At 57.2% G+C, this 27,837-nt stretch overlaps 9 protein-coding genes across 9 annotated transcripts in view; 5 read left to right on the top strand and 4 right to left on the bottom strand.

The window, feature by feature from the left end:
* Window positions 1-3,642, bottom strand: part of GUITHDRAFT_143473 (hypothetical protein) — a gene marked incomplete at both ends in the record, with an annotated part of 7,145 nt that extends 3,503 nt beyond the window's left edge. The window contains 21 exons of the mRNA XM_005826401.1: window positions 76-117; window positions 162-251; window positions 388-432; window positions 511-567; window positions 738-827; window positions 1,181-1,213; window positions 1,329-1,383; window positions 1,535-1,872; window positions 1,926-1,989; window positions 2,110-2,167; window positions 2,288-2,348; window positions 2,396-2,453; window positions 2,565-2,637; window positions 2,754-2,822; window positions 2,874-2,972; window positions 3,019-3,067; window positions 3,116-3,162; window positions 3,207-3,276; window positions 3,324-3,372; window positions 3,428-3,523; window positions 3,581-3,642. Of these exons, the coding sequence (XP_005826458.1) occupies window positions 76-117; window positions 162-251; window positions 388-432; window positions 511-567; window positions 738-827; window positions 1,181-1,213; window positions 1,329-1,383; window positions 1,535-1,872; window positions 1,926-1,989; window positions 2,110-2,167; window positions 2,288-2,348; window positions 2,396-2,453; window positions 2,565-2,637; window positions 2,754-2,822; window positions 2,874-2,972; window positions 3,019-3,067; window positions 3,116-3,162; window positions 3,207-3,276; window positions 3,324-3,372; window positions 3,428-3,523; window positions 3,581-3,642 (1,605 nt within the window). The remainder of the gene's footprint in view (window positions 1-75; window positions 118-161; window positions 252-387; window positions 433-510; window positions 568-737; window positions 828-1,180; window positions 1,214-1,328; window positions 1,384-1,534; window positions 1,873-1,925; window positions 1,990-2,109; window positions 2,168-2,287; window positions 2,349-2,395; window positions 2,454-2,564; window positions 2,638-2,753; window positions 2,823-2,873; window positions 2,973-3,018; window positions 3,068-3,115; window positions 3,163-3,206; window positions 3,277-3,323; window positions 3,373-3,427; window positions 3,524-3,580) is intronic.
* Window positions 3,643-5,009: 1,367 nt separating this feature from the next.
* On the top strand, window positions 5,010-5,997 carry GUITHDRAFT_154427 (hypothetical protein). Its single transcript, XM_005826400.1, has 2 exons — window positions 5,010-5,656; window positions 5,701-5,997. The coding sequence occupies exons 1-2, from the start codon at window positions 5,126-5,128 to the stop codon at window positions 5,899-5,901; spliced, it is 732 nt and encodes a 243-aa protein (XP_005826457.1). The 5' UTR covers window positions 5,010-5,125; the 3' UTR covers window positions 5,902-5,997.
* A 24-nt stretch (window positions 5,998-6,021) lies between these two features.
* On the bottom strand, window positions 6,022-6,743 carry GUITHDRAFT_114438 (hypothetical protein; the record flags this gene model as incomplete). The annotated part of the gene is made up of 2 exons (XM_005826399.1): window positions 6,022-6,430; window positions 6,478-6,743. 2 exons carry the CDS (start codon window positions 6,741-6,743, stop codon window positions 6,022-6,024), a joined length of 675 nt encoding a protein of 224 aa, XP_005826456.1.
* Window positions 6,744-7,214: 471 nt separating this feature from the next.
* On the top strand, window positions 7,215-9,314 carry GUITHDRAFT_143471 (hypothetical protein; the record flags this gene model as incomplete). The annotated part of the gene is made up of 5 exons (XM_005826398.1): window positions 7,215-8,750; window positions 8,862-9,041; window positions 9,089-9,129; window positions 9,176-9,230; window positions 9,279-9,314. The coding sequence occupies 5 exons, from the start codon at window positions 7,215-7,217 to the stop codon at window positions 9,312-9,314; spliced, it is 1,848 nt and encodes a 615-aa protein (XP_005826455.1).
* Window positions 9,315-9,707: 393 nt separating this feature from the next.
* Window positions 9,708-11,077, bottom strand: GUITHDRAFT_143470 (hypothetical protein; the record flags this gene model as incomplete). Its single annotated transcript, XM_005826397.1, has 5 exons — window positions 9,708-9,800; window positions 9,823-9,879; window positions 9,981-10,173; window positions 10,226-10,276; window positions 10,329-11,077. 5 exons carry the CDS (start codon window positions 11,075-11,077, stop codon window positions 9,708-9,710), a joined length of 1,143 nt encoding a protein of 380 aa, XP_005826454.1.
* A 1,245-nt stretch (window positions 11,078-12,322) lies between these two features.
* On the top strand, window positions 12,323-12,885 carry GUITHDRAFT_154426 (hypothetical protein). Its single transcript, XM_005826396.1, has 3 exons — window positions 12,323-12,413; window positions 12,462-12,532; window positions 12,766-12,885. The coding sequence occupies exons 1-3, from the start codon at window positions 12,367-12,369 to the stop codon at window positions 12,810-12,812; spliced, it is 165 nt and encodes a 54-aa protein (XP_005826453.1). The 5' UTR covers window positions 12,323-12,366; the 3' UTR covers window positions 12,813-12,885.
* A 412-nt stretch (window positions 12,886-13,297) lies between these two features.
* Window positions 13,298-16,939, bottom strand: GUITHDRAFT_114434 (myosin; the record flags this gene model as incomplete). The annotated part of the gene is made up of 2 exons (XM_005826456.1): window positions 13,298-16,727; window positions 16,773-16,939. 2 exons carry the CDS (start codon window positions 16,937-16,939, stop codon window positions 13,298-13,300), a joined length of 3,597 nt encoding a protein of 1,198 aa, XP_005826513.1.
* A 1,761-nt stretch (window positions 16,940-18,700) lies between these two features.
* On the top strand, window positions 18,701-19,189 carry GUITHDRAFT_76373 (hypothetical protein; the record flags this gene model as incomplete). Its single annotated transcript, XM_005826395.1, has 1 exon — window positions 18,701-19,189. A coding segment is annotated over one exon (489 nt), but the record flags the coding sequence as incomplete, so codon positions are not given.
* A 3,741-nt stretch (window positions 19,190-22,930) lies between these two features.
* GUITHDRAFT_154425 (hypothetical protein) lies at window positions 22,931-23,745 on the top strand (the record flags this gene model as incomplete). Its single annotated transcript, XM_005826394.1, has 1 exon — window positions 22,931-23,745. A coding segment is annotated over exon 1 (710 nt), but the record flags the coding sequence as incomplete, so codon positions are not given.
* Between the last annotated feature and the right edge of the window lie 4,092 nt (window positions 23,746-27,837).

Here is a 27,837-nt window from a genome sequence, read left to right as displayed (position 1 = left end):
TCCGACCTTCCATCCACCAACCTCCTCGCCCCTTGCCCCCCCCCCCCCCCCCCCTTCTGCCCTCCTCCCCATCACTTTCGCATCGACGGGATTGGCACGCGTGAGGAACAGATTCATCTGCATAATCAGTCAACCTGCTATCCCTCTCTCCCTCTCCCTACCTGCGATTGATTCTTCAATGACATGATGGCTGCGCGCGAGTGGACGAGGAAGGCGACGAGGACGCAGTAGATGAAAGAGGTTGGCTTGACCTGCTTGTAGGGTGAGGGGCCGGGCAGAGGAAGGAAGGGAGAGCGGGAAGGGGGGGGGACAAGCAAGCAGCAAATCAACTTGAGGAAATGAACTGGAGGGTTGAAAGAAGGGAGAGAAGGAGGGGAGGAGATGTACCAGAATATGATCCATGATGTGAAGCCAAGAATTCCTGTCAAGGACCTGAAGGCCAGGTGAGTAGAGGAAGAGGAAGGAGGAAAGAGGAAGGAGGAAGAGGAGAACTGAGTTGAGGTTTCAAACCTCCGAGAAGGCACTTCGTAGGAGCGGCCACATGTAATCCTGAGGTTTGAGGCCAATCTGTGAATCAAGTAAGGGCAAGATGCTTGCAAGGAGGGAAAGTGAGAGGAAAGAGAAGGAAGAGAGGGTGGATGGGGGATGAGGAGGACGAGGGAAAGGTGTTGGCGGCGGCAGAGTAGGGAGTAGGAGGAGTAGGAGGAGTAGTAGGAGGAGTAGGAGGCGAGAAGAACCTTGTCGAGGTGTCGAAAGAGCTGTGAGTCCTTGGCGAAGAGGAGTCTTTCGACAGTTGAGAGCAAGTGGACAGGCGGCGATGGCCAAAACTGAAGGAAAAAGATGAGAAAGGAGGAGGAGGAGGAGGAGGAGGAGGATGAGTGTGTGTGTTTGGTGGTGGTGGTGGTGGGGGGGGGGGGGGCGTTGGAGGGACCGTGGAAACCGAGTTGTGTGCCAGTGAGGAAGAACATGATGCATGTCTCAGCTGCGGCAACTTGAGCGTGAGGGTTGGGACCTCTCAATCCTCCTCACCCGCCAGACAGTCGTCGCGACCGTGAAACTTTCCCCAGGGAAAGGCAAAGGAGGGAAGAAACGAGCTGAACAGCTTCTTCAGCCCTTCTCTCAACATATCCTCCTCCTCCTCCTCCTCCTCCTCCTCTACCTGCAGGCGAGAGCTTCACACCAGTTGGCGAGGACGTGGACGACGCGGGAGAGCCTGTGACGCAGTCGAGAGTCGGAAAGCATGTAGGCCTGCAGCTGCTGGGCTTTAACAACACCGCCTTCCTCCTCCTCTTCCTCCCCCCTCACCACCCCCATCCCCTACCCCTCACCTGCGATGTAGCTAGAGGGTGCAAGCCCATATTGACCAAAGTGTTGAAAGCTTGCCTTGAAAACGATTATTTATGAGCACAGAAGTGAGGAGAAAGACAATACAAAAAGAGGAAGAAGGGACGGATTCAGAGAGGGCGACGAGGAGCGGCAAGGGAGAAGTTGAGGCGAGGGCGGGAGGGAGGGCGGGAGGGAGGGAGATGCTTACTGATTCCTCGGAAGGCGCAAAAGCTGTCTGTAGACTTGCTCGCGGAACCTCTCAGGAAAGTTGTCGTGGATGTCCAGGAAGGCCAACAATCTTTCCTTTCTCCTCCTCCAGTCCGAGTAGGCGGGGTCAGTGTCGACTTCCTGTCTCTTCTTGACCGAGGAGACGCCTTTCCTTCCCTCCTGCCTCACAGGCCTCGAATTCTCGTCCTGAACCATTCCCTCCCCCTCCCCCTCCCCCTCCCCCTCCTCCTCCTCCTCCTCCTCCCTCTCGAATTCGCTCGTTGCTGCCGTTGGTTCGATCCTGTGCAGGAGGGAAATATTCACCTCCTTGCCGGTGGCCTAGGAGAAAAGAGCAAGTCACACGTCCCCACTAGCTCGAGCCCAGCAGAGACCTTGACTTTGCGGCCACGAAGTTCACAGAGCTTGAGAGTTGAATCTGGACAGCACAAGGCAACTCTGGAGCGATGGACAGTGAGAGGGAGGAGAGAGAGGAGCTGGGCTGGGCATGAGGAGCGAAGGAGAGGAAAAATGAAGGGAGGGAGCAAACATCTGCCTAGTTGATGCATCAATTCTTACCGTCTCCCGATGATGCTGAAGGCATGGCAAGGGACATCGCAGGAGAACAACAGGAGTCCTTGAGGGATTCGTCAAGGAGTGAGAGCTGAGAGGGAGGGAGGAGGGAGGAGAATGAGAAGCCAGAGGACGGGAGGGGGAACAGATCCAAGAAGGAGGAGAAGCTTTCGACTTGCGTTACCTTCAGGGACCTGAAAGACGCGGAGCTGCGAGTCGCCACACAGACAAGCGATGCAGTGGCTCTGCTGCAAGTCAGAGGAGGAGGAGGAGGAGGTCTTGCCTCCTTCACCTCCGGCTCCTTCTGTGTCTGCCCGAAGTACATGGGCTGAAGTGCAGACAGATTGTCCCTGCCAGGCCGTGAGAATGGACAGAAGGGACGGCAGCGACAAGGAGGGAGAAAAGGAAGGGGAGAGAGGAGGAAGATGTAGGATCGAGAAAGGAAGGGGTCCAAAGATCACCCAAGGGCTGAAGGGAGCTGGAACTCGTCGATTAAGGACTCAGAAACAAGGTCCCACACATACGCCGAGCCGTCTGGAACCTTTTTTGTCAGGTCGTGGAGATGTTCTCTTCTGCTCTTCCTGTATCTCCTCCTCCTCCTCCTCCTCCTCCTCCTCCTCCTCCGCTCTTCCCCTTCGTTCAGATCTTACCGTGGGAAACAACAACGAAGTATTTCCCGCTTGACGTAACAACGAGGTTTTTCAGCGAGACTTTCGAGCCTGAGAGGCCGTTAAAATCCTTTGCCACAATCCCCGATGCCCCATCGTTACCTTCGTGTGAAGTACATATCAGACGCGATCGCACTTGCAGCGTCGGAAAGTGAAGGAGGAGGATCTCAGACGACTTGGATAAGACGATCAGTGTGTTTCCTGCTCCATCGTCACCTCGCATTCTCAATGCTGATATTATCCCCACCGTCAGGAACAAAACACGCTTTCAGGGCCTGAAAGTCCATCATAGCAAACTGCACGTGGTTCAGGTTGGCCGCAGGGGGACTAGGATTCGAGCTCACGTTCTTGATCTTGTTGCGAGTTTTCATGTCCCACAAGATGCAGACATCTACATCACAACCTCAGTTCTTCGCTCTCCTTCCTGTCTTGCACCTGAGCTGCAGCTAACCAGGTACGTGCCCCTTGGGTGAAGCTCCAGACAGCTGATGGCATGCTTGTGCGCCTGGCGCTTCAAGCATCATGATGGGACGTGGGTCTTTCTCTTCTCACCTTCAACTTTACGATTCTCTCTTTCGACATCACATCTATGAAGTGAATGCTGTTGTGAACAATTAAGACCCAACACAAAGTGATGCCATGAAGACGGGGGGCACCTGTGATCCTTCGTGGCGAAAATGACTTCATTCCTCTCTGAAGATGAGTACAAGAGGTATTCCAAAGAAAGCTTCGACCGCCCGACGAGTGAAAATCTGTTTCCTCTCAAGTGGAATACAAAAATGTCCCCTGCCTCGTCAACTCCGACAAACCTTCCAGGGCTAAGCTTAGAAGAAAGCAAATGTATGCGAGAAGTTTCAATACCGTTCACCATTCTGAGCAAAGCAGATATGAGAGAAGTTTACAGTCCCCATTCCAATCTATGATGGATTGTCATACGCGGGGAAATTTCAAGTCCAATCTGCACCTTCCCTTCCGTCGGTCGACATGCTGTAAATATTGTCCCATCGCTGCTTATCTTTGGAGTCTGTTATTGACACATGAGCAAGGTCACATCCTTTCGACGATTTATCCTCCTATTTATCACAACAACAAAAACAACAAAAACTACAACCATAACAGCAGTGTCGCATATCTCCACCATCATATGCATTATCACGATCTTCACGATATCCAACGTCATCGTAGTTCAATGTTCAGATATTTCCATCTCCATCTCCATCTCCATCCTCTCACCCTCTGCCATAAGGCGCCGCCGCCGCCTCGCAGCTCTACTCGCGCCATGTCTGAGATTTCAAATGTTTACTTATCTTTTCGATTAGTGCAAACACCCCCTTCACTACCCCATTTCAAACATGATTATCATAGGGTAGGGGTCACTACCCACCCAGGTCCTGCACCTTACTAGAGAGGAATGGGCCCAATCAATAGGCTTTTAGTGGGTAGGGTAGCCGCACCGCCGGGACCGCACGGGCACGGTGAGGGGGGCTTGGCGTGTCACTGACCCTAGTACTACTGACCAGTGAGATTCACGGGGCCGCGCCGGCCGCAGACTCTGTGAGAGTCCCCGGGGGGTCCCACCGTCAAGGCTGACTGAGCCGCGCCAGCGAGTCGGCGTGCGCAGTGCCGCGGGCGCGCCCGGCCGGCGGCTGACGGCCCGGCGCGGTGGCCGCGCCACTCACTGTGAGGCCGCGCGGCCGGGTGCCAAGGCTGGCACTGAAATCACCGTGCCCCCCGCGGGCCGGGCCCGGGCCGCCGGACGCCGGATAGACCGCCCGGCCGCCCTCGGCCCGCCGCCGCCCCCCGCGGGCCTGACCTGACCGTACCCGGCGAGTCCGGGCACTGTCACCGTGGCAGTGACCGTCTCACTGCTCAGCGCCCCGCCGAGACTGATGACCGTCCAGTGACTCGAGTGCGGCGCGGCACTGCACTGACTGACAGTGAGCACGGCCCGGCCCCGGGCCTCCACGCCGGGCGGGCCGGCGGGGGGCCGGGTCCGCGAGTTCAACTGACGCCTCGCGGTGCGGTCCTGGTTCAATGTTGTTTGAGTGATGTCGGAAAAAATAGCAGGGGAGCTGATGGGAGTGAGGAGAGAGGAGGGAGGGAAGGAGGAAGTAGAAGAGGAGATACAGTGAGGGAGAAGTAGAGTATGGTAGAGGAACAGGATGGGAGATGGGGAGGAGAGGAGACGAGAGAGGAGACGAGAAGAATAGGGGAAAAGACGATGGTAGTGACCCAGGATTTCACAAGATGTTTGGTGACAGCAATTTTCTTTTCTCTCTTTTCTGCATTTTTGTGATTGTGAATGGAATGTCTCACGTGATGACAGTGTTGCAGTTGCGTTGAGGTGGAGAAGAATGAACAACGCGATTGAGGATGGCTCGAACTTCCCTGAGGACAAAGGAGAGCATATCAACACAGCCCGACCTTCACAGGATGGAGAGAGCTTCCATGAGGATCATAGCGAGCAGAGGTCGCAGAAGCCAGTAGACGAGAACTTCGAGGAGAGCGAAGAAGAGCTGCGAGACTTTGTTGAAGTGTGTATAGAGGCGTTCAACGAAGTGGATGTAGACGCGACTGAGCTGATCGGAACGGAGCAGCTAGGAGTAGTTCTGGCAGAGCTCCTGGACCAGGAGGTGATCGCGCCGTACAACGACGAGGACCTTGCGATCCTCGCGTGCGACATGGACTTGGAGGGCAACGGTTTCATCCCGCGCCGCGAGTTTCTGGACGTGCTCCTGCGATGGGCGAAGGGATACAAGATGATGGCGGACAAGCACGGCAAGCTCTCCTTCACGTTCCTCGGCCCCCCTCCCGTTGACTTCACCGCCAACGAGCTCGAGGAGGCGTTCAGCCTCTTCGACGTGAAGCGCACAGGAGAAGTCGAGGTACCCTGACGCTCCCCTGAGGGAGGCCACTGATGCTCACGCAGGCCAGCCACATCCGGTCCGTCTTGAAGGCCGTGGACGACGTGGACGTGACGTCGCTGGAAGCTCGGAAGATGATCGAGGCGGCGGCTGGCGACGCGATGAAGGAGAGCATCTCCTTTGAGCAGTTCAAGTCGATCCTCTACTGGCGGCCGACGGAAGTGCACGACGTGATCTACGACGACCCTGGCTCGAGGCGATCTTGACGGGGGTGCCTGCTGGGAGAGGAGGAGGAGAGTTTTTGACGAGGAGGAGGAGGTAGACTATTGTAATGTTACAAGATGATGTGAGGGTTGAATGTTACATGCCGATCATGTCACTCCCTGTCAAGGGAATTCGCAGCTCGGATTCCCGGCCGCTCCGCTGGTGTCAGGGTTGGGATGGACATCAAAGAAGGTCACGGCGAACGAGTCGTCAACCATCGCCATCCTCAGAGGACAGTTGCTACGGCTCTGCAGCCTGACAAGCTCCTCGCAGGAGGAGGAAGAGAGGCTTTCGCTGCATCGCACCACCCCCATGACGAAGCTGGGTTGGCTCTTTCGCCATTTCTTCGACAGCTCAGGTTTCCATACATGGAGCAGCGGCCTGCCATGGAAGTTCCCCTCTGCCCTCGCAGCTACGAACCCTGCATCGCGGATCTTTGCGTACGCGTGAAAGAAGAAGGGAGACATCCCGCCGCTGAAAACCCGATCCATGGCTTCAGTCACCGCCATGGCCCGAGCTTCCTTCTCATTCCTACAGGCTGATGGTCAGCTCAATCTGAGCGCACAAGTTTCTTGTACCTCATAGCAAGGAGGCCTTGCTGCACCATGAACAGCGCCTCCTCTGGTAGCAGCTGCCATTGTCGAGCAGCACCATCGTCACCAGCCATGTGCCCCATGGTTTGTAGGACCTTTCCTCGGGGCTGCTGCAGGATGGCGACTTGTTTGCGAGTGATCCACGTAGCTTCCGACACATCTTCTATCCTGCTCCTGTTGGGTCGAGCCGCCAGCTCGTACTCCTCCGCCACTTCCATCCTCCTCCGTCGCTTCCCTCCCCCCTCTGCCATTATCTCTACTCACCACCCTTTCAACGAGTTCGGACAACTTCATCTGCACTACCCCTGTTAAAATAATTACTACCCCCTTGTTCTCGACATATTACTGTAATTATCACCCGTTCTTTAGGTACCCCGACAGCCATGTACCCCCTTATGCTACAGACCCACCCCTCGCAATGCTATTTGCCTTTATCCCAGGAGGCGGAAGATGCAGGGCAAACGAGAGCGGAAAGGAGGAGCAGGAGGGAGAAGAGCAAAGGAAGGAGAAGGAAATTCTGAGAGGGTTCAATAGGATACAATGAGAGAGAAGGAGGGAGGGAGGGAGGAGGGAGGAGGGAGGAGGGAGGAGGGAGGAGGGAGGAGGGAGCAAAACGACACGATTCTCGCTGCATGACATCTAACGAGTCCAGCAGATTGGTTGATTCTAACAAGCAAGCACGGGGCTGCAGCAGAGGCGAAACTAGCCCTTCCGAGTGAAGCATGCTCAAGCGGCTGTTCAAGAGCTCACCAAAGACCCCTCCCTCGTCAGCTTCGCCCGAAACTTCCTTCGAGGTAGAGGAGAGTTCTGAAGCGGCAGCAGACCAGGCAGGGATAGGAATCGTGTTTCAGATAGCGCCTGATGGCGGCTTCTACATCAAGAGCATGGAGCTGGGCGGCTCAGCGGATGAATGCGGGTTGCTGGAGGAAGGGGATTGCCTCATTTCCGTGAACTCCAAGAAGGCGTTCGGGGTGCCTCCCGACATCGTCACTCGCCTCATCATAGGGCCTGTCGGCACGCCGATCTCTGTCAAGTTCCGCAGGAATGTCGTGCTCGACAACGGGACCTGCGAGTTCCAGTACTTCTCTCCTGTCCTCACGCGAGGCAAGACGGCTGAGCTGCCGAAACCGGCGGGCGTCGGGATTATCTTTCGGGTGGGATCGGACAAAGGGATGTACGTCAAGTCTCTGGCGCCCGACGGGCCGGCAGCGCAGTCGAAGCAGGTGATGGTGGACGACTGTCTCGTGTCGGTGGACGGGAAGGAAGTGTACGGGAAGCCCGTCACCGACGTCACTCCCCTCCTCACCGGGGCCTTTGGTTCTCAGGTGGAGCTGGGCCTTCGGGCACCCGGGGAGAAGCGGGTGAGAATTGTGAGGCTGACGCGGGGAAAGAAGGCGACCTTTTTGGACGAGAGGACGAAGAGGAGGAGGAAGCAAGAGAGATGCATCAGCATCATGGTGCCCGATGACGCCGAGCCTCTGGATTTCCTAGAGGCGACAGACGACAAAGGGCAGCTCCTCAGGATCCAGGTGCCGCTCGGAGCTGTTCCTGGAACGCTCCTCCGTGTTCCGATCCCCATCGACACGTCCCGAGCGTCCTCGGACGAAAAGCTGTTGGACTCGATGCTGGACGAGTTGCAAGCGGTCAAGGGCGACCAGGATGTGTTCATGTGGAAGGGGCGACTGTTGCGGAGGCCGAAGAAGAATGCAGATGGCTCGATCACCATCATTGAGGATGAGACAGGTGAAGCTATCTGGCATGGCTTCTATGGTAAGCAGCAGGAGGACCTGACGGCCGACCCTGCTGAAGAGGCCAGGGAGAAACTAACAGCAGAGAAGCGCAAAGAGGCAGAGAAGCTCGAAGCTGAGAAGCAGAAGGAAAGGAAGAGGAAGGAAGAGGAAGAAGCGAAAATGATTGAGCGACGAAGGGCAGAGGAGGAAGCGAGGATCAATGCGCAGAGGCGGGCAGAGGAAGCGAGAGCGGTTGAGAGGAAGCAAAAAGAGGAGGAGGAAGCAAAGAAACAGGCCGAACAGCTCCAGGTGTCGCTAAGACCTGCCCCGTCAGAAGCTGCAAAGCCTCAGGAGGTCGAGTCTCCTTTATCTTCTCTGCTCAATCTTATTGTCCCGGTGAAGGAGCCAGCCAGCGCCATGGATGATTCTCGCGCGATGGTCCCAGTGGCTCCAGCAAGAGCAGCTCCGGTGTCGCCGTCCACTCCTCAGGAGCTTGCGATGGTTCCTCACAACATCCCAGACCTTCAGGTCAAGCATGCACTCCTTTCACTTCCATAACCGCCCCACCTCCCCCCACCTCCCGATCTTGCTTCCAAGTTCCTCTTCCTCCCCTGTCCATCGCTGATGCTGATTAAGCAGGTTTCAAGCTACCATGCTTCGTCTCCTCCTCCTGCCTTTGCCGAGGCCAGTGGAAGCTCTCTAGCTCGCGTCGACTCGTCGCGGCTCACGGCGTTGCAAAGCGGCGTTGCGCCCGGCATGCAGGTGCTGAGCAGCGCGCGTGTTGTCTCAGACATGGCGAACCGAGTGGCGAAGAATCTGGTGACGGTTTGACCGCATGCAGTGAGGGGATGCTGACGTGAACACAGGCGGGGAAGCTGCTGGACATGCAAGTGCAGCCGAAGCTCGAGTATCTCCTTGCTCGCCTCCTGCTGGTTGTGCTGACGTCAACACAGGGGTCCAGAGGAGAAGTCATCCATCTCCTACGAAAACCTCAAGCCGGTCAAGCTGGTGAGCAGCGACTTCAAGACATTCTCATTGGGAGTGACCGTTGCGCAGGTTATCGACCGCTTCGAGAAATTGCTGGCGCTATGAGAAGAGCTGTCAAAATGTGTATGCTGTGTATGCCGTTCTTGTCTACTCTCTTGTGCAACCAATCTGCCCCATCGATTCGTGGGAACATCTTTGAGATCTGGAGCGTTTCCGTGCTGAAACTTCTTCTGTGAAAACCTCGCTCTGTATGAACTGTACCTAACTCACTTCTTGCCTTTTAGCAAGCATGGTATGACTTCACTCATGCCAAAGAAAGAATAAAGAATAGCTTCACCCCGCACCCCCTCACCCCCACATCTCGTCCTCGTCGTTTATCACACCCTCGGGCATCACTGTCGGCTCATGCACTAAGACATGCTCCAGCGACGTGTAGGTCATGCGCCCTGCCAGCGCTCCCCCTGACTGATAGAAAGAGACGCCCTGTACTCGCCCTCGTCAGTTCAGCCTAGCGAGGGAGAGCGGGTTGACCTTGTCCCCTGGCAGCTCTACTGGCCGCGTCATGTTCTGCGTCCTAGTCTCCGAGAAGATCTAAGACAGGCAGTTATCGCACCTCCTCCTTTCCTCCCATGCCGTGATCGCTCCAGTCGCCCACTCGCTCGCTCCCATCCTGGAGACATCCCCCATCCCCCACCCCAACTCTTCCTCCTCCCTCCTCGTTCTCTTCCCTTCCCTCCAACTCCGCTTCCACGAACAGCAAGCAAGGCGAACCTCTTGATGCAGCGCAAGGATCCTCCGTCTCGATCGAGTCTGAGGAGGAGACATGGATGGCGCACGGACGCGGAACCCCTGGACCCACCTGGCGGGAGAGTCAGAGGAGTCAGAGGAAGAGAGAGTCCGAGACTTGATGGAATCATCGCTCCACCCATGTTCAGAGTTGCGCGAAGAGTTCGGCGATGGAGATCTGCAAGATCCTCGTCACAGGACAGCGACAAGGCACCAAGGAACGCGCTCACGAGCTCAGCTGGAGGTCGGCGGCACCAACGAGGTCCGTGCCATTCCTCTTCCTGGCGGCAAGTCTCAACTCACGCACGCGCCGCCTCCTCTGCTGTATCTTACCGAGATGCAGGTGTCTGCGAGTACCCTGTGAACCTCTTCCGCGTCACCGAGGGATCCTCCGCTATGTTCTCCTCGACCATGGCAGGGCTCAGTATGCTTCCGTTTTCTGAAGGCCGATTGTCCTTTTCATCTTCAGGCACTTCTCCTCCCCAATCATGCATGTGTGCTAGAATTTTAGTCCCCCCCTCCTCCGCCTCCGCCTCTGCCTCAACTGCCGGTTCATCGGCTGCTCGCAAATGTTCGTCGAATGTAGACCTTCGACCGTTTCCAACACTTGGCGGCGAAGGAAGCTTCTTGACGATCATTCTATGAGGATCAGGACGAGGATTGTGACTCTCAGGATCGGGGAAGACTGTACCGAGACCGATGGAAGGAGGATCGGCGACTCCCCCGCCCAACTTGCCCACGTAAAGTCCGTTGAAAGCATCGGCCTCATCCCCGTCATCGCTCTTGGAGCTCAAGAGTTTCTTCTTCTCGGGATCGTCGATAGTTTGTACCAGCCCCCATCCATCGAACCCCACCGCTGCCTCCAACCTCACGTCCTCGTCCTGTTCCTCAGCCTCCTCCTTTGTACACGATCCTGACACGACTTTCTCTGGCCATGAGCACCTCTGCTCAGCCGCCGCTTCCACATTCGCCTGGTCACCGTCTCCTCCTCCTCCCTTCCTCCTCTTCATCAAGATGATCCCGACGACCATCAGCACCAGCACGACGCCCGCGGCGATCACCAGCCATACCCACCACTCCATGCGCTAGCCTGCCATGGCGCAATCTCAGATCGAAGGTTGGAATGAGGGTCTGTGCTAAACGGGTGGGTTCATTTTTTTCGGAGTTGAAAAGGGGGGTGGGGTCATAAAAGTACCCCCCTCATCTCCACAGAATATACCCTTCTCTCAAACTCTATGACTGGGTTGGTGGTCGGATACCAGGGGTGTATCGGCAAGCAATGGGGTCCTCAGTGAAATGGGTGGGGTACCAAACATGGAACATGGAGGGTGGTGTATCACGGAAACTCAGGGGTGGATACCCAGGGGGCACAGGGCACACGGTACAAAAAGAAGTTAATTGTGGGGGTAGGGGTAGTGGTATGAGTGAGGGGTGGGTCCATACCCGGAGGCAGAAACTGGGGTTTAGCACACTTTGCGTGTAGGGGTAGTTTATACTGTTCTGGAGGGGGTAGGGGTAGTGGTGAAGTCGGAAGTCGGAAGGTCAAGGTCAGATCTCCGATAGGTGGAGGTGGGGGGTGGTGCCCTCGAAGGGGTACAGGGTGAGTACCGGGTAGTCTATAGGGAGAATCAGGGGTAGAAGGGTTGTTTGTTTGGATGGTGGGGTACTATTGGGGAGAGAAGGGGGTGAAATTGGGAGAGAGGGGGGTGGGTGGAAATTGTGGTCTGTATGAGCTCTACCGAAAATAGAGATGCCGGGTTGGAGATGGAGCGATATGGCGGAGGCGAGGGAAGAGGAGAGGATGAGAGAAGAGAAAGGAAGGAGAAAAGAAGAGGAGGATAGGTGACGTGCTTGATGGGATAGAAAGGGTGGGAGAGAATGAGGCAAGTTGAGCTGCGATAGTCGGGTAGAAAGGTTCACGATGGCTGAAATGAGGGCGAACGATTGTTTCAGTTCAGCCACCGGACGACAGGAGAGCAAGAGTGTAGGGAGATGTTCAAAGAACATTGCACTGGTATGAGTCTTAACTCGTTCAAGCTCATGATGCGGTGCATATGAAAGACGCAGAAGATGTGGGGGTCGGGGAGAGGAGGTCGTTCGTGAGGGGCGGGGGAGGAGTAGATTTGAGTGCGAAGAATCCTGTAGAAGACGGAGCGGAGTACAGGAAGCGTTCAGAGGAGCATCTCGACGAGTAGAGACGTGAAGCAGATCGGGAGTGGGCTTGATGTCCGCTCCCTGCCTTTGACCTAGCGAGCGCAGGATGTTCAGCCTCATTCGTCAGTTCGTCCAACTGCAAGACGACACGGAAACTGCCACTGCACCCGTGCAGAGCAGTGAACCTGATCACTACCTCTACTTCAGAGGCATCCCGATGCCTCCTGACGACTACATCGCCCCTGCCGGCGCCTCCCCCAACACGTACAGGGATGGTTCTAGTGCGAGCTTGTGCTCATATGCTTGTTGCAGGTGGCCAGCCATCTATAACAACCTTCAGAACATCGACTACTGTACCACTACCTTCTCGCACTTGGGCAATCGTGAGTTCTGTCGCTGCTGCGATTGAGGGCGAGGGAGGCGGGGGGAGGGAGGCGGGGACGTTCTAGGGAGGATGAGAAAAAAGGAGAAGAGAGCTGGCGAGAAGAGAGCGGGAAAAGAACAAGGAGATGGAGAGGGGAGGGGAGGGGAGAGGGAGAGAATGAGGAATGGTTGTGGATGGTACTGGCTAAAACAGACAATCTGGATGTGCTCTTTGTCTGATTCGGTCCTGCAGGCATCAAGTGCATGAAGTCCTTCACCCCGAGCCCGATGCTTCCCTAGACGCTGCCCCTGTAGTAGGGATGACTGCCTTGTACATAATCCCTAACGTCCTGGTAAAGTTTGGCTGGTGTTGAGCTCTGTTGTGTGGAGGTGTGGGCAGGAGAGAAGAGAACGCGAGCAAGGCGGCAGAGGGCAGGAGGAGGTGAAGTGAGGTTGTCTTGAGGACGAGTGCAGCATGAGAAGATGTATTTTTGTTGTTGTAGTTGTAGAGATAAGATAATGACAGAGGAAGAGTTGTAGAGATAAGATAATGACAGAGGAAGAGATGTAGAGTTAAGATAATGACAGAGGAAGAGATGTAGAGTTAAGATAATGACAGAGGGAGAGGAGATACGGAGGAATGTTGGGAAGGAGAGGCAGGAATGGAGGAGAGGAAATATTTGGAAGGGAGTGAAAGGAAGAGAGGCAACGCTCGCGATAAGGACATGTTACATTCACCAACGTGTCAATCTCCACATGAAACTTCTCTCTCCACTCGGAGCTCTTTACCATCCGTTGAGCTGCCTGTCTTTCTGTCGCATCGCGGCCTCGGTGAGCATGTAGAGCCGGATGCCCATCTCCTCCAGCTTCATGTCCTTCTCCCTAATCACTTCGTGCATCATCGCGTTCCGCTGCTGCAGCTCGGACGAGAGCTGCTGCTCCATCGTCACGTACCTCCTCTGCTGCTCCTCCAGCTGCCTCGACAGCTCGCGGATGCGCTCGTCCTTGGAGCGCATGAGAGGGTCCGACGGCATTGCAGCCTTGAGATGCTCCTGCGAGATCCCAGACGTCGACCGGAACGGGGAGAACTCTCCGTCGAAGCTGTTTCTCGAGCTTGAGTACTGCTGGGCACTCGAGTAGAGGCGCCCGTCGTGCGGATCGATGCGGGGGCCTGAGGAGGAGGCCATCTGGCGGCTGACGCGGTTGACAAGGTCCGCGTTCTCAGCTTCCTTCCACCTGAGCTCGGCCTTGGTCAACTCCAGCTGGCGGACCACCTCCTCGATGACGCGGTTCTGGGAGCTGATCTTCATCTGGAACTGTTCCTCCAGCTGCCTGCGGACGTAGATGGGATCCTTGGCGTGTGCGCGAGCCTCCACCAGCCACTGGGTCAGCTGGTGGATCTCAGAGTTCTTGCCGACAATCTCCTTCGTCAGCACGTCGACCTTGTTCTTGGCGTTGTGGTCCACCGTTGCGTGAAGGTTCTTGATCTCAGTCAGGAAGTCTTGCTTCTCCTGCAACAGTGATTCGCAGGCCTTGAGGACGTCTTGGTACCACCCGCTGTTCTTCGCCATCTTCGCCTCGATCTCCTTCTTCTTCGTATCGATGTCGAAGCTGTTGGCCGACGTGCGGATGCTCCAGAGCAGGTCGGAGATGTAAGTCGCCTCGGGGGTTTGCTGGAAGGGGATTTCTCTTGGAGCGACGATGACGTCATTTGCCGGCCTCGCGACCTCCTTCACGGGGACCACAGGAGCAGGAGGGGGAGGGGCCCTGACCTCCTTTCTTTCTTGCTCCTTCACCAACTCCCTCTCCTTCTCTCGCTCCTTCTCTTGCGACTCTGCCAATTTTGCATTTTCTGCTGCGATCCGCAGCGCTTCATACCTCTTCTTCAGGAGCATGGCATACTTTATCCTGTTGATTGCCATGCGCGACTGCCCCTGCAAGGCCCGAGCTGCATCGTTTCTCATCTTCTTGATCTTTCTGAACAGTTTCCTTGCCATGTGACCTCGGCAAACGCGCTGAATCGTGCTGGCTTCACGCACGAGCAGCCTGCTCCTGTCCTCCTCCATCCTCTCATGCACAGCTCTCCTGAGGAAGACCTTGGTCAGTCCAACACGGAAGTTCTCGATGGAGATTTTCATCTGTCGGATCATCTCGATGACGTTGAGCCGGTCCTCGGAGATGTTGATGGGCTGCACTAGGATGGAGTAGCGGTAGATGAAGTCCTCGTGCAGGATGCGGACTGGGAAGCCGGCGCGAGACACACGAACAGCCTCCATGAGGCCCGAGCAGCGGAGTTGGTCTAGGATCATCTCCGGTTCGATCAGCTTTGGCATCTTCTGTGAGTTGGGGTTGATGCAGCGGACGAAGTGAGGCTGAGCCGCGTTGATCCTCGCCATGAGGTCGCCGAGCTGACGTTTAAACTGCATCGTCACGCTCTCGAAGATGATGGTTGACCGGCCGCGGGTAGGAGATCCCGCGATACTGGACAAGTCATTGTGCACAAAGCGCTTGAAGAGCTCCTTCACGAACGGGGACGTTTGGTTGCACATGAGCGAGACCAGTGCGGGTTGCACTGGATCCTTGTTCTTGAAGCAGAAGCCGTTGGCATCGTAGATGACGTCAGCGGCGTAATGTTTGATTTGAAATTGCGAGGAGGACATCTTGACAACGCTGAAGTGTGGATGGCTGGCGAATTCCTGCTGGATCTTGGTGCAGAAGGTAGAGTCCGAGCCATTGGGCATGATGCACTGTTCATCGAGCAGGGCGAACAAGCCATTTCGCTTCCCCTCGATCAGTTCGATGCACTTGGTGTTGGTCTCAAACTTGAAGTCGCTGTAAGACCAGTCAATCTGCTCTCGTTGATATTCGATCACCTCCAAGGAGAAGTTGTACTCGTTGAAGTGACCCTGAAGCTTCTCGTTGGCGTAGTTGATGCACATCTGCTCGAAGTAGTTCGTCTTGAAGTGCTCGAACCCGAAGATGTCAAGGATGGAAATGATCTTGTGGTTCTTTTGGCTCGTTCCATTCAACTCGTTGTTTACCATGCCAAATGAGACGTTGATACGCTGCACGAGAGCAGAGAACATGTGCTCGTATAGGGCACGGGCGAGCGCATCTCTTGCATCCATTGCTTGTTGGCATGTCTGAGCCACTAGGTAGTTGTCGCCTGAGCCCAGGATCCCTGCCTGGATCTGTCGCTGCATCAGGGCATTGATCAAGTCATGGTGAGAGCAGCCAAGGAGTCTTGTGCAGTTTATAGCGTCTGTAGAGTTGGGATCGATGACGCTGTTGCCGTCCTTGTCTGATGATATCTTGATGTTTCCCATGTGCATTACAGCTCCGATGACTTTGAAAATCTCTTCTTGCTCATTCTGTGGAATCCCAATGGCCATGAAGGCCTCGACTGTGTTTTCAAATGAGTTTGCAGCTTTGTAAGAGACCGTGACATGTGCTCCCTGATACAGATAGTTGAAGTCTTCAGCGGGCCTCAGCGCAAGGATGTTGCTGAAGTATGCATCTTTGCCCACCTGCGAGCACAACTGGTAGAAGATATGGAAGTTTCGCTCACCCGGTTGTTGGGAGACAACACGAGATTTCTCAAGGAGGTACGTGTCAATCTTTGCTCCGCTGATGGCGAACGAAGAGTCGAAGTTGATATCAATGTACTTTCCGAACCTTGAAGAGTTGTCGTTCCTGAGAGTCTTAGCGTTTCCGAACGCCTCTAGCACTGGGTTACACTGCAAGACACGCTGCTCGATGTTTGCTGTCTTCTGGGTGTGGTTTGCGACAGCTGCCAAGTACTGCATCATGAATTTTGTGCTCTCAGTCTTCCCCGATCCCGAGTCGCCACTCACGAGAATAGTTTGATCCTTCCTCTCAGCCTGCAGGTTCGCAAACGCCGTTTCACTCACGGCGAACACGTGCGGGGGCATCGAGTTCATCTGCTGCTTGCGATATGAGTGCAGCACTTCCGGAGCATACAGCCGCAAGTCTTGCCAGGGATTCATTCCAACGAGGATGGGGCCTGTCCGGGTGTATATCTTGTGCTGCAGGTACCTCTGACACAGGCTGTCTAGCATGTTGGGCTCATCAAGATCCGGGAGAGCGGTCAGGTCGTCGATGGCGACCATCCCTGGTGGAGTTCTCTGACTGATCCGGTTGCTGCCTCGAGGGACCGAGACGAGCATTCCATCCTCGGTTCGGATCGTCAGGTTCCTGAGTCAATGTTCAGACAAGCCTCACACAACCTAGCTGACTCACTTCTCGTCAACGCTCTCAACAGTGCCAGCTACCCATCGGAGGTCGGACACCTTGAGCCATATTCGAGACGTGACAAGGAGCCGATTGTCCTTGTACGATGAGGTTCTCTTCTTCTGCGAAATATCATTTGATATTTCTCCCACCGCTCCATTACTCCCTACCTCCATCGCGATGAGATGGAGTCCTCACCAACAAGCACCTTGGCGATCAAATCAACTGTCATCAGCGTCAGCAATCTTACAGATTGAGTCGACGTCTGTTATTAAGCTCATAGTCTAGAAGGATGATGGTGATTGGAATCCTTTTGACCTTGACTTTTGCCTATCACAATCTTCTACTTATTCTCTGTCCAGATCGCACTCCCCGCCGATTCTTTCAGATTGATTTTCCAGGGAATCATATTTTTTCTCACTTCGTCTTGTCCTTGTTTCCTACTAACATTTCTTCCTGCTTCCCCTCACTTGTCTGGACGCAGGCGGAGTGACAGGTGGAGTGAGAGGAAACATGTGGAGGCGCAAGGAAACGGTTTACACGGTTGGAACGAGTATGGTACTGACAAGTAACCTATCTCTCAATGATCCTGTCATCTTCCTTCCCCCCTCTATCCCATCCTTGTCCTTCTCCTCTTGCTTTCATCTCCTTCCCTCCCGGCCTTCCTCTCCATTTTTCCTCTTCGAGCGCCGGAGGGGGCAGCCGGGAGTGGGGGTGATAACCCAGTTCAGGTGGGGTCAATCACCCTACCCAAATAAAACTGTACCCCTCTAATCACTGTGTAAGTCTCTTCGTAGTACGGGTGTGAACTCGAGGAGTGTATGTAATTCCTCGTAGGGGTGAGTACCCCTACCCTTCAATCGGACCTTCAGCGAGTTTGACAACAGCTAGCAGGGAGTACTACACAGGTTGATTCTCAAGGGGGTGGGGAGAAGAATTGCACCGGTACTTCACAGCGAATACACATCTAGGAAGTAGGGGTACTAGTACAAGGACGGCGGGTAGGCGCTAGTTGTGCGAGGTGGGTGGTCACCGGGCTTGTAGTCGACAGTTGAGGCGTAACGGCCAACATGGAAACTTGAGTAAAATTATGGGTACAACCTCAACTGGACCCCTACCCACCATATACCCCGCCCAAATAGCCGGTGGGTGTAGGAACCCTGCTTTTATCCACCCCCCAAATCGTATCCCAACTACCCCTCCCCACAGAGATTCCTTGATGATATATCACCCTACCCTTCCTTTGCCTCGAAAGTAATGATGAAATGTGTGGTTCTGGTACCTACCCTACCCCATGAATATCTGTAATTACCCCACCCCACCTAGTTCTTACTTCTTTCGCGGTTTTATCTGAGGCGGGTCCCTAGGCAATCCGATCAGAAGCTGCTGGGGGACACACTGTAAAACCAAAAAAAAGAAAAAAGAAAAACAAAAAAAGGATTCAGGCGGTTGGTTGTACATGGTGAGAGGCAGGACAAGGATCTGAAGACATGGCGAGTGCGTCTTCTCCGTCCAGGCCCAAGACAGCTAGCAGCCCGCACAGAGTGACATCACTGCTGGCAAGCTCTCGCCCTCAGAGCGGGAGGAGGCTTGTGCTCACTACCCCGAGGAGGAAGAAGGCAGAGAAGGATGAGACGCACGCGAGCACGCCTGGGAACGCCTCCCCTCTCCGGCACGCCAAGAGTGCGATCGGAAAAGAAATGCAGAAGCACTTTGAGAGCATTGTTGGAGCTTCTCCCTCGCGGAAAGGTAGGGGAAGAACCCTGCTGCTGTCAGGCGATAGCCCGAGAAAGCTTTTCGGTTCACCCGAGAGGAAGAGGGGTCCCAGGAATGACACAGAGTATGCACGACACCTCTTCTGTAGCTCTTCTACCAAGGAAGCGCCGTTCCGCAGCATAGTCTACAACCCGCACAATGGTCTCACGTACACCGGGGACATGGACGGCAACCTTCACATTTGGCAACTCGAGGAGCTACTGGAGGTGCAGGGGGGGAAGGCTAAGTTCCCGAAGCCGCAGCGATCGATACAGGCGCACACAGCAGCTGTCGCTAGTCTGTGCCTGGTGAAAGACACGTACCTCTTCTCTGGAGGATGGGACTCGGTTGTCAACGTGTGGGACCTGCGGAAGGGGTTTGAATTTGTTGGCTCGCTCAACGGACATGCAGGGTTCGTTCGGGCTATCTGTGGGATGAACGATGACATCGTCTTGACGGCAGGAAACGATCGAACGATAAGAATCTGGGAGGTTGAGAGCATGGCGTGCTCAGGGATGATGACAGGGCACGAGTTGCCGATCCTGACGCTCTTGGTGGTGAACGGCTTTCTGCTGTCTGCGGGGTACGACTCCGTGATCAAAGTTTGGGACGTGAGCAAGAGGCTCTGCCTGCAGAACCTTACAGGTCACACTCAAGCTGTGACGTGCTTGATCGGCTGCGAGTTTCCTGGGAAGGAGTCGGATTTCCCAAGAGCAGCAGATGGAAGGAACTCGACAGCAGGGTTCTGCAGCTGCTCGGAGGACGGGAGCGTTCGGATTTGGGAGGGAGAGACGCTGACTTGCAAGCGCGTCATCAGCCTTGACGCAGATTCGGAAGAGAATGACGAGGAGAAGCCTTCTTGCTCTTGCCATCCATGGGCAGCCGCAGTCGGGATCGACGGCTTGTTGTACCTGGGGGATCGCGATGGAACCATCAAGGCCTGGAACATTGAGAGCGGGAAAAGACTCGCGTCCTGTCACGGGCCCAACACGTCGGTCAGATGTCTTGCTGTCTTCCACAAGATCCCTTATGCGTACAGCATCTTGATCTCTGGTGGGGATGATGGGATACTGCGAGCATGGAAGAGGTCACGGCTGATCGAGGAGGAGAATGATGGAATCAGGCTGCAGAATGAGAGGATGGCCCTCGCGTTGGCGGAAGAAAAGCGCAAGGCGAAGGAATCTGCAGAGGTAGAGAGGCAGCGCGTTCGCGATGCGAAGGCGAGGAAGAAGGCAGAGGAGGACGAGATCGGCGTGAGAGCGAATGTGGTGCGGAGCGAATTGACAGGATCCTCCCAGGGAGCAGAGACGTTTGACGACTGGTCTTTCTTCGATGACTATCTGTCTCACAAGTGCAGGATGTCTGAGATCTCCATCTGGTCTACCGGCCACATCCATGGCCTTCAGGTGACCTACGTCAGGGAGGGTCAGCGCGGCGCAAAGCCCGACAAGAGGTCGGTTGACCTGGGAAAGAACATGCCCGTCATGATCAACCAGCCGCTGAAGCCTGAGGAGGAGATCCTTGAAGTCGGGTACGTCATCAGCCAACGGCTCGCTCCCGGGGTCATCGGGCAGCTGAGACTGGTCACGGCGGCGGTCGACAAGGAGACGGGGAAGGTGACGACGAGTGAGTACAAGTTCGGCCGCATCACCGACGGCTCGGAGATCGTCTTGAAGCCGCCAGAGGGTATGCGCCTGCTAGGGTTTCATGGCAGCTTCAGCGAGCGAGGCCTCCACCAGCTCGGGGGGATCTTCATCCCTGCACTGAGCAAGCAGAGGAGCGCGGCCGAGTCCCGTCCCCTCACGTTGTGCTCCGGCGCTGCCATCTGCCTCGTCTCTAACGACAACCGGATCTTGACTCTCTCCAACGACGGGAAGCTCTGCGCTGTCTCCCGCAGCCTCGCAGCTACCGATGCCTGCATCTTCCAGCTGGAGAGGGTCGAAACGGCGTTTGAGTTTGCCATCCGCTCCAAGAACCAGGGCAAGTACTGGTCGCTTGCAGCTGATGGACGGATCATCTCGAAGCCGCATGGAGCAGGGAGCATGTTAGCGGGAGACACGTTCGAGGTCTCCGTCCACTCGACCGACGAAGGGCATCGTATCGCTTTGAGAGCCTCCAACGCTCGCTACCTGATCGTCAAGGAGGAGGGATCAGTGCAGGCCGAGAGCTACTGGGTAGCCGAGGACGAGCTCTTCGGCGTGATACCTGCCGTCACTGTTCAGCGGCACAAGATCTTCGATGTGGCGGGTACGATCAGGATCGGGTTCCCGACCCTGGAAGAGATGAAGGTGAGCTTCCAGGAGCAGGAGAGCGCGCGGAGGATGTTTCAGATGGAGAGGCAAGTCTTCTCCTGGCTTGCAGACGAGGGCATCTCCAAGCCTGCGCACCTCGACGATCATCTATGGCGGGCAGAGAGGCCGAGGATGCTGCTCGAGCTCGCTCCCTACCTGGCGCGAGTCGGAGGGAAGTACGCATACGAGTTCCTCCCGCGCATCCTCAGGAACCTCCACTACTGCCATGCCAAGATCCGCATGGGAGCGCTGCACCTCCTCGTGCGGGACCTTGAGATGTGCTTGACCAGCCTGGTGCGGATGGAGAAGAACCAGGACGTGGTGGAGTTGAGCTTCTTGGACCCTCTCAAGTCCTACCTCCTCCTCCACTACTCTCACCTTGCGCAGGAGCACGACAGCTTCCTCTTTGACGTCATCAAGTCAGCTCCCTCGCTGGACCCGCACCTTCAGAATCTTGTCAAGAAGGTCGTCGAACAGGCCAACGGCCTCCTTGGCGAGTCGGAGAAGCCGCTGGAGGGTGTGGACGTAGTCACTGCCGTCAGCAGGCTGCGGAATCTGACGCACTTCCGCGACACCAAGATCTTCCTGGCGATGGGCAAGCAGAACGACGCGGAGAAGTTCATCGACAGTCTGCAGAAGCTTGTCAGTGGCTTCAAGGAGTCAAGGAAGTCGGCCGTGACCTCCTTCTGCGAGAAGCACTGGACAGGCTCGAGATTCAGCGAGGAGAACTTCGAGTGCCTGGCAGAGGCCCTGTGCAGCAAGGAGCACGCGTCCGAGGCCCTGCTGCGCGTGAAGTTCACGGCAGACGGCAACCAGGGGGTCGAGGCCATTAAAGTCGGTCTGCATGCTGCGGCGGGCTCCTTCCTCAACATGACGTGCGTGTGCAAGCATGCCAGCGTCTCAGTCGCCTCCGTCGACACCTCCCGCTCCTCCGCCGTCCTGCGCATCTCGGTGGAAGAGTCTGAAGACAGTGACGACGACAAGACGACGGAGACGGATGACTTCAAGAGGACGGACAGCGGGGGTTCAGTGGCATCGTCGCAGCAGGCGGCTAGCGGGAAGACGTCCTCTCCTCGACCTCGCACCTCCCACAAGCACTTCAGCAGCTCCCACCGCAAGTCCGCCGCGTTCGCCATCGCTCTCCCCACCGTCAAGTATGCGGATGAAGTCCGCGAGCTCATGCGGCTGAACCTGCTCAAGGGAAAGAGTGTAGGCTCGCAGGTTGTCATCACGGGGCTGGAGGAGGAGGGACGAGAGCTGGTGCCTGCTCGGCTCTTCGTTGGCGGGACACCGCAAGACACGTTCGCCGAGCGCTCCCTCCTCCACAGCTGCGTGCTGCCAGCACTGAGGAAGGCGAGCAGGCGATTTGGCATCGACCTGGTGTGGCTGGACTGGAGCTTCTTTCCGAGACTTCTCACCTCCTGTGAGGGGAATATCCCAGCTGAGCTCGCCTGGATGCGAGATCAGTTCAGCTGGAGGATTGCTGAGGAGGTGAAGGGGTCGAGGCTCCGGCTGGAGGACGAGACTCAGCGGCTCCTATGCATGTTCGTCATCGGGCAGATCTACCACGATCAGCTCAGCCGCGATAACTTCTCGCTCCTCTCCCTTCGCAGCGAGGAGCTGAAGGAGCTCGGCCTGAGCCCCACGGGCAAGGACGAGCTGCCCTCCTGCCTCGAGCTACAGCTGCGTGCTGCCTCTCCTCTCCCTCCTGCCCGTCCCCAGGAAGGCGCGGCAGGGGAGGAGAAGCTGCTGGTGGAGGGAGAGCTAGAGTCAGAGCTGACGTGCTTCCTCCGAGACAGGAAGAGCATGGAGAGCGAAAGGTTCGCACGGGAGGTCCCTGGGCTCCTCCGCGAGTTCTTCTCCCTCGAGCATCTGCCGCAGGCCGAGCGGGCGAGGCATCGGCTGCATGCCGACATGTTGGAGGAGAAGCTGCTGAAGCCCCTCCGGGAGCGGCAGCGCTGCCGCGACTTCTCGCTGGAGCTGGAGGGGCTCAAGACCTCTGCGTATGCGCGGGTGCTGTGGAGCTCAGTGCTGGTGAAGGGGCTGGAGGCGAAGGAGGGGGAGAAGAGCGCGAGCGAGCCGAGGCTGCAGTACATGACGGAGAGGCTGCTGGAGGGGATGACGTTCGAGATGCAGAGGCCCATAACCCTTGACGACATCGACCCGCACCTGAGCTTCCTCTGCAACCGGGGGAGCAACGCAGTCGTCACCTTCCGCGGGGAGCAGGCGCAGCTTGCTGCCCTGCTCGCCACCCAGAAGCAGCAGCTGAGGAACCATACCATCAGCGTGCGGATCAAGGGGTGTGAGCTCGCGGGCAACGAGTACGTCACGATGGTCAACGACGACTTTGACCTGACGCTCCTTGAAGTCGTCGGCATCCCGCCGGGAACGCAGGAGAAGACGGTCCTGTCGACCTTCTCTATCCCCCTGAAGGAGTTCAACGTGCATGCCAACAGCTCGAGGGCGGAGGGAGAGAGCACGGGATGGGCGGAGCTGCTGTACGAAAGCACCGAGCTTGCGCTCTGCGTCAAAGAGAACATGCACAAGGCCAAGTTCGTCCGCTCCTCCATGCACTCCTCTGCTCCTGCAGCCTCCTCCACCTCGGACTTGGACAGGGCGCGTGCGGGAGGATGCGTCATCATCGAGCGCGGGGATAACGACCCTGTCGGGTTCCTCAAGGTGACGGGGCTGCCGTGGGATGTGAAGACAGAGGAGGTGCACACGTTCTTCAACCTCGTCCCAATGTCGCAGTTCAGCTCCCTGCGGCAGGAGAAGGACTCTGCTGTGCTCGTCTACAAGCACCGCGCTATCTCCTCCACCATCTCCTCCCGCTTCGATAGGTCGCGTCCCTGGGGGGCCAACTCCAAGAAGGTCTACCTGAACATCGTCGACCCTGCCTCCTCCTCCTGCCGCGTCTTCGTCTCCGGCCTTCCCTTCACGCTCAACGAGAAGGTGTTCTCCGACGCCGAGCGAGCGGCCAAGGAGATGAGCAACAAGGAGAAGGACGTCTTCCTTGCCATGACCTCCTCCAAGTTCAGCCCCTGCCGGAAGCTTTCGAGGGTCTACACGACGAGCGTGGTGGAGGAGGACGGGCAGGTCCTCCACGAGCTGCAGGGCGACGCCCTAGTGGTGTACCCGCATGAGGGAGCAGGACGAGCTGCCATCCAGAAGCTCACCAACGAGCTCAAGATCGACGACCTGCCGGCTCCTGTGACCCTCAGCCTCCCGTCTTCGGTCGAGTCGTACAGCACTCAGCTGTCGTGGAGCAGAGAGAAGCTTTGCGGCTTCATGCTAGACGCGTTCTCCTCTACCTTCTCCGTCTTCGAACGGCTCGTCTCCCCCAAGCTACTGCACCTGCAGGACTGCCATGCCATCTCGCGGTTCGAGCAGGAGCGGCACGAGGAGGAGCTCGTGAGCAACGCGTGCATCTCGGGGTTTAGCATGGACGAGGGCGAGCGAGAGAAGTTCACCAACTTCCTGCTGAGCATGTGCAGCCTCTTCCGCGGGGAGGAGAGCGAGTGGCTCAAGGTTGACGGGATCTACAGCAGGAACGAGCTGCGGCATCGAGGCGACGGCATCTTCAACTCCTCCTACGAGGTTCTCATGGGGGCCCTGGAGGAGAAGAAGAGGAGCCTCTTCGTGCTGCACGGCCCTGCTGGGTCGGGCAGGACCACCATGCTCGCTCGCGTTGCATCCGTGATGAGGACCAAGGCGCGAGAGCTGAGGAAGCAGATCAAGTCGGACGCTCAGGCTGCCCAGAAGAAATCCAGGAAGAACCCCAACCAGCTGGCGCCCAGGCAGGGCCTCAAGAGGTTTGAGGAGCGAGACGCCGCGTCCCCGCTGCCGGGCAAGCAAGAGCACGAGACTTTCTCGCTGAGCATTCAGCACTTCCTCTTCCTCAAGAGCAGGACAGGTGACCTGGAGTGGCGCAAGAAGTACCTCGAGTCCTCCTCCCACCTCTTCCTCATCTCCTTCTACAAGGCCCCTTGGCACTCCTCCAAAGACGTCTGCCTACACCTCGTGCGGGAGATTCTCGACTCCGTTGTCGAGCTCTTCGAGCTCCAGTCCCACTCCCTCGCCCAGCAGTGGCTCGCAGACAAGATCCTCCCAGGCCCCAAGTCCAACTCCTTCGACCTCCTCCGCGCCGTCCTCCTCGACTTGTACTCGGGCGGCTTCAACTACAACTTCGGCCTCTTCGTCGATGGCCTGACCAGCTCCGAGCTGGAGTCCGTCGGAGAAATCCTCCAGCAGGTCCAGAGCAGGCTGCGGAGCAGCCAGGTGCGCGTATGGTGCGTTGCTACCTTGAAGGTGGGGTCGGACACGCTCGAGGACGCCAAGGGAGCGCAGGTCGTCAGGCTGCCGCAGCTGTCGAAGCCAGAGGCCACTTCACTGATCTACTCCACGATCCTCCGCCATGGCCGCCACCTGCTGCGGCAGCCGACAGGCTTGTTCATGCGCATGTTCAAGAGTGAGAGCGGGAACCCGCGGTATCTCAAAACCCTCGTCCTGTTTGCCTGCCAGCAGTCACGGCCCGGCAACTTGGTGACGGAGATCGACTCGATGGATCAGAAGCTGTTCCTCTTCTACCTCAAGCAGTTCCTCCCCTGGATGGAGCGGGAGTTCAACGTGTTCGGCTCAGAGTTCAGGCAGGAGGCGCCCAAGGCCGCTGACTTCCCCGAGCTGCGGGCGGTGGAGATTATCCTCAAGGTCCTGCTGCAGTCCGGGGACGACGGGATCGTTACCTCCAACCTGCACAACCTCCTCCTCACCATGGGGCCCAACCACGTGATCCCCGATATCCAGCGCGAGCTCATACTGAAAGCCCTCTCCCCGCACCTCCTCGTCCGCTTCAGCAACGGCGAGCAGCGCATGGTGCTGCACAGCGAGGACTTTCGGCGAGCTGTGGTGGAGTACTACTGGCCCTCCTGCATCGCCCTCAGGGGAACGGGCTGCCAGCAACTGACAGAGAAGCTAATCAGCTTCCAGCCCCCCGTCTCCTCCGTCTTCGGCCGGGGCCTCGGGCAGGCGCCGGTCATCATCCTCGATGTGCTCGACCCTCTCCGGCTCGACTCGGTCAAGCGACTCATCGTTCGCGCCCTTCACAGCGAGCTATCGCAGGAGGGAGGAAGCCGGTATGCACTCACCATGGAGAGGCTGAACCTCCTCTCGTGCGAGAACAAGAACCCGTACCTCGCCGAGAGTATGATCTCCACCCAGAGCGAGGAGGAGGTCATGGCCGAGGTTGTTCCTTGGCTAGCTCGACTTGGGCAAGAGGAGGACGCAGAGGCAGACGCGACTCCGCGGGAGGAGGCCGAGAGCCTGACGGCGAAGCGAAGCATCGAGATGAGCCTGTCGGTGGAGACGAAGGAGGGCAGGAGGATGGAGTGGACCACAGCGCTGGAGCACATAGAGCGCGTGGCGTCCAACTGCTCGGACATCTGGATCATCACAGATCGCCTCCCCCTCGTCTCTGCCGACCGCATCCTTGACGAGGTGAAGCACTTGGAGCAGGAGGTGGGGGACGCCTGGAAGGCGGTCATCCATGGAGTCGCGCTCGACGTTAGCGACGAGGCCAAGAGTCTGCTCAAGAAGGTGGTGAAGGAGACGCGAGGCAGGTTCAAGCACGCGTCGGGCTACGTCCTGCGCCAGCAGCTCCTCTCCGGCTCCTCCTCGTCCTACCGGGAGGATGAGTGGGAGGCTCAATGCCGCTGCTCTCCTCTCACCGCGTTCGTGCCCATTACGAGGATCACAGCGAAGAGCACGAGGAGGAAGGCAGAGACGGGCAGCAGGTCGAGCAAGAAGCTCCTCGTGGACCTGCAGGACATGCAGGACATGCAGGTCTCCCTAGAGCCCCCGAGGAAGCTCGTCCTCACCCACAGGGGGGAGGCGCAGAGCCGTTTGAGCTCTGGGCAGGTGGGGACTGAGCGGGGGCTGCTGGTGACGGTCTTCTCGAGGGACTTTCTACAGCTCCACCATCGCACCTACGACACATGGGGGAGCGTAGCGGACTGCAAGGAGCTGGCAAACTACTTGCTCACCCTCACCACCGATGAGGTGCTACCATGCACTGTCCTCCTCGTCCCTCCTCCCCCCTTTCCTACCTCCTTCTTTCTCCTTCCTCCTCCTCCTCCTCCTCCTCCTCCCTCCTCCTCCTCCCTCCTCCTTCCTCCTCTTTCCTCCTCCCTCTTCCTCTTCTCGTGTGTCCCTCAGCCTCATACTATTTCCTCTCCCCCCCCCTTCAATCCCTCTGCCCTCTCCTCCTTCCTTGGCTCCCGTGTGGCCCTGTCTTATTTCGCCTCCTCGTCCTCGTCCTCTTCTCCCTCCTCCCCTGTCCCTCTGCTCTCTGACTGTCTGTCCCAGCTTGTGACTGTGACAAGTTTCGATGCCTGGGAGAGAAACTTCAACCATGAAGTCGCGCACGCCCTGTCCAAGTGAGTCTCCCTCCTCCCCACACCAGCTGCCCCTCGTCCTCCCCCCCGCTCTTCCTCTCTCCCCCTACCTCGTTCCCCGCCCCCCCCCTTCCCCCGCTCTTCCTCTCTCCCCCACCTTCTCCTCCCTCCCTCCCTGCTCTTCCTTCCTTCCTCTTTCGTTGTTCTTCCTCCCCCCTTCCTCACACCAGCGCAGATGCGGAATCGACGGGAGGCGCATGCTGAAGCTCTGCGAGGACGCGAAGCTGAGCTGGGAAAAGGTTCCTCCTCCTCCTCCCCAGCTGAAACGGCTGACATCGAACCCCCCTGCCCCAGCTGCTGAAGAAGACCAACGGAGCTGCTGGGCATGACTCGAGGCCCGACGTGAGGAGATTGCTTCTTTGACAACCCCGTGAGCCTTGCGAGCAGGGGCATGGACATCCAGTCGCCGCCATCGGCATCCCAGGAAGGAAGCCATGGGGAAAGACCGTCATCGTCCGGGTAAGATCATCCTCCTCGCTCCTCCGTCCCTGTCCCTCCCTCCTTTCTCCTCCTTCAATCCCTCCCTCCCTCCCTCCCTCGCTCGCTCCCTCCCTCGCTCGCTCGCTCGCTCGCTCGCTC

This window comes from Guillardia theta, assembly GCF_000315625.1.
Source record: "Guillardia theta CCMP2712 unplaced genomic scaffold GUITHscaffold_75, whole genome shotgun sequence".
NCBI lineage: Eukaryota > Cryptophyceae > Pyrenomonadales > Geminigeraceae > Guillardia > Guillardia theta.
Note: the sequence above shows the minus strand (reverse complement) of the source record. Positions and strands in the feature narration are given on the sequence as shown.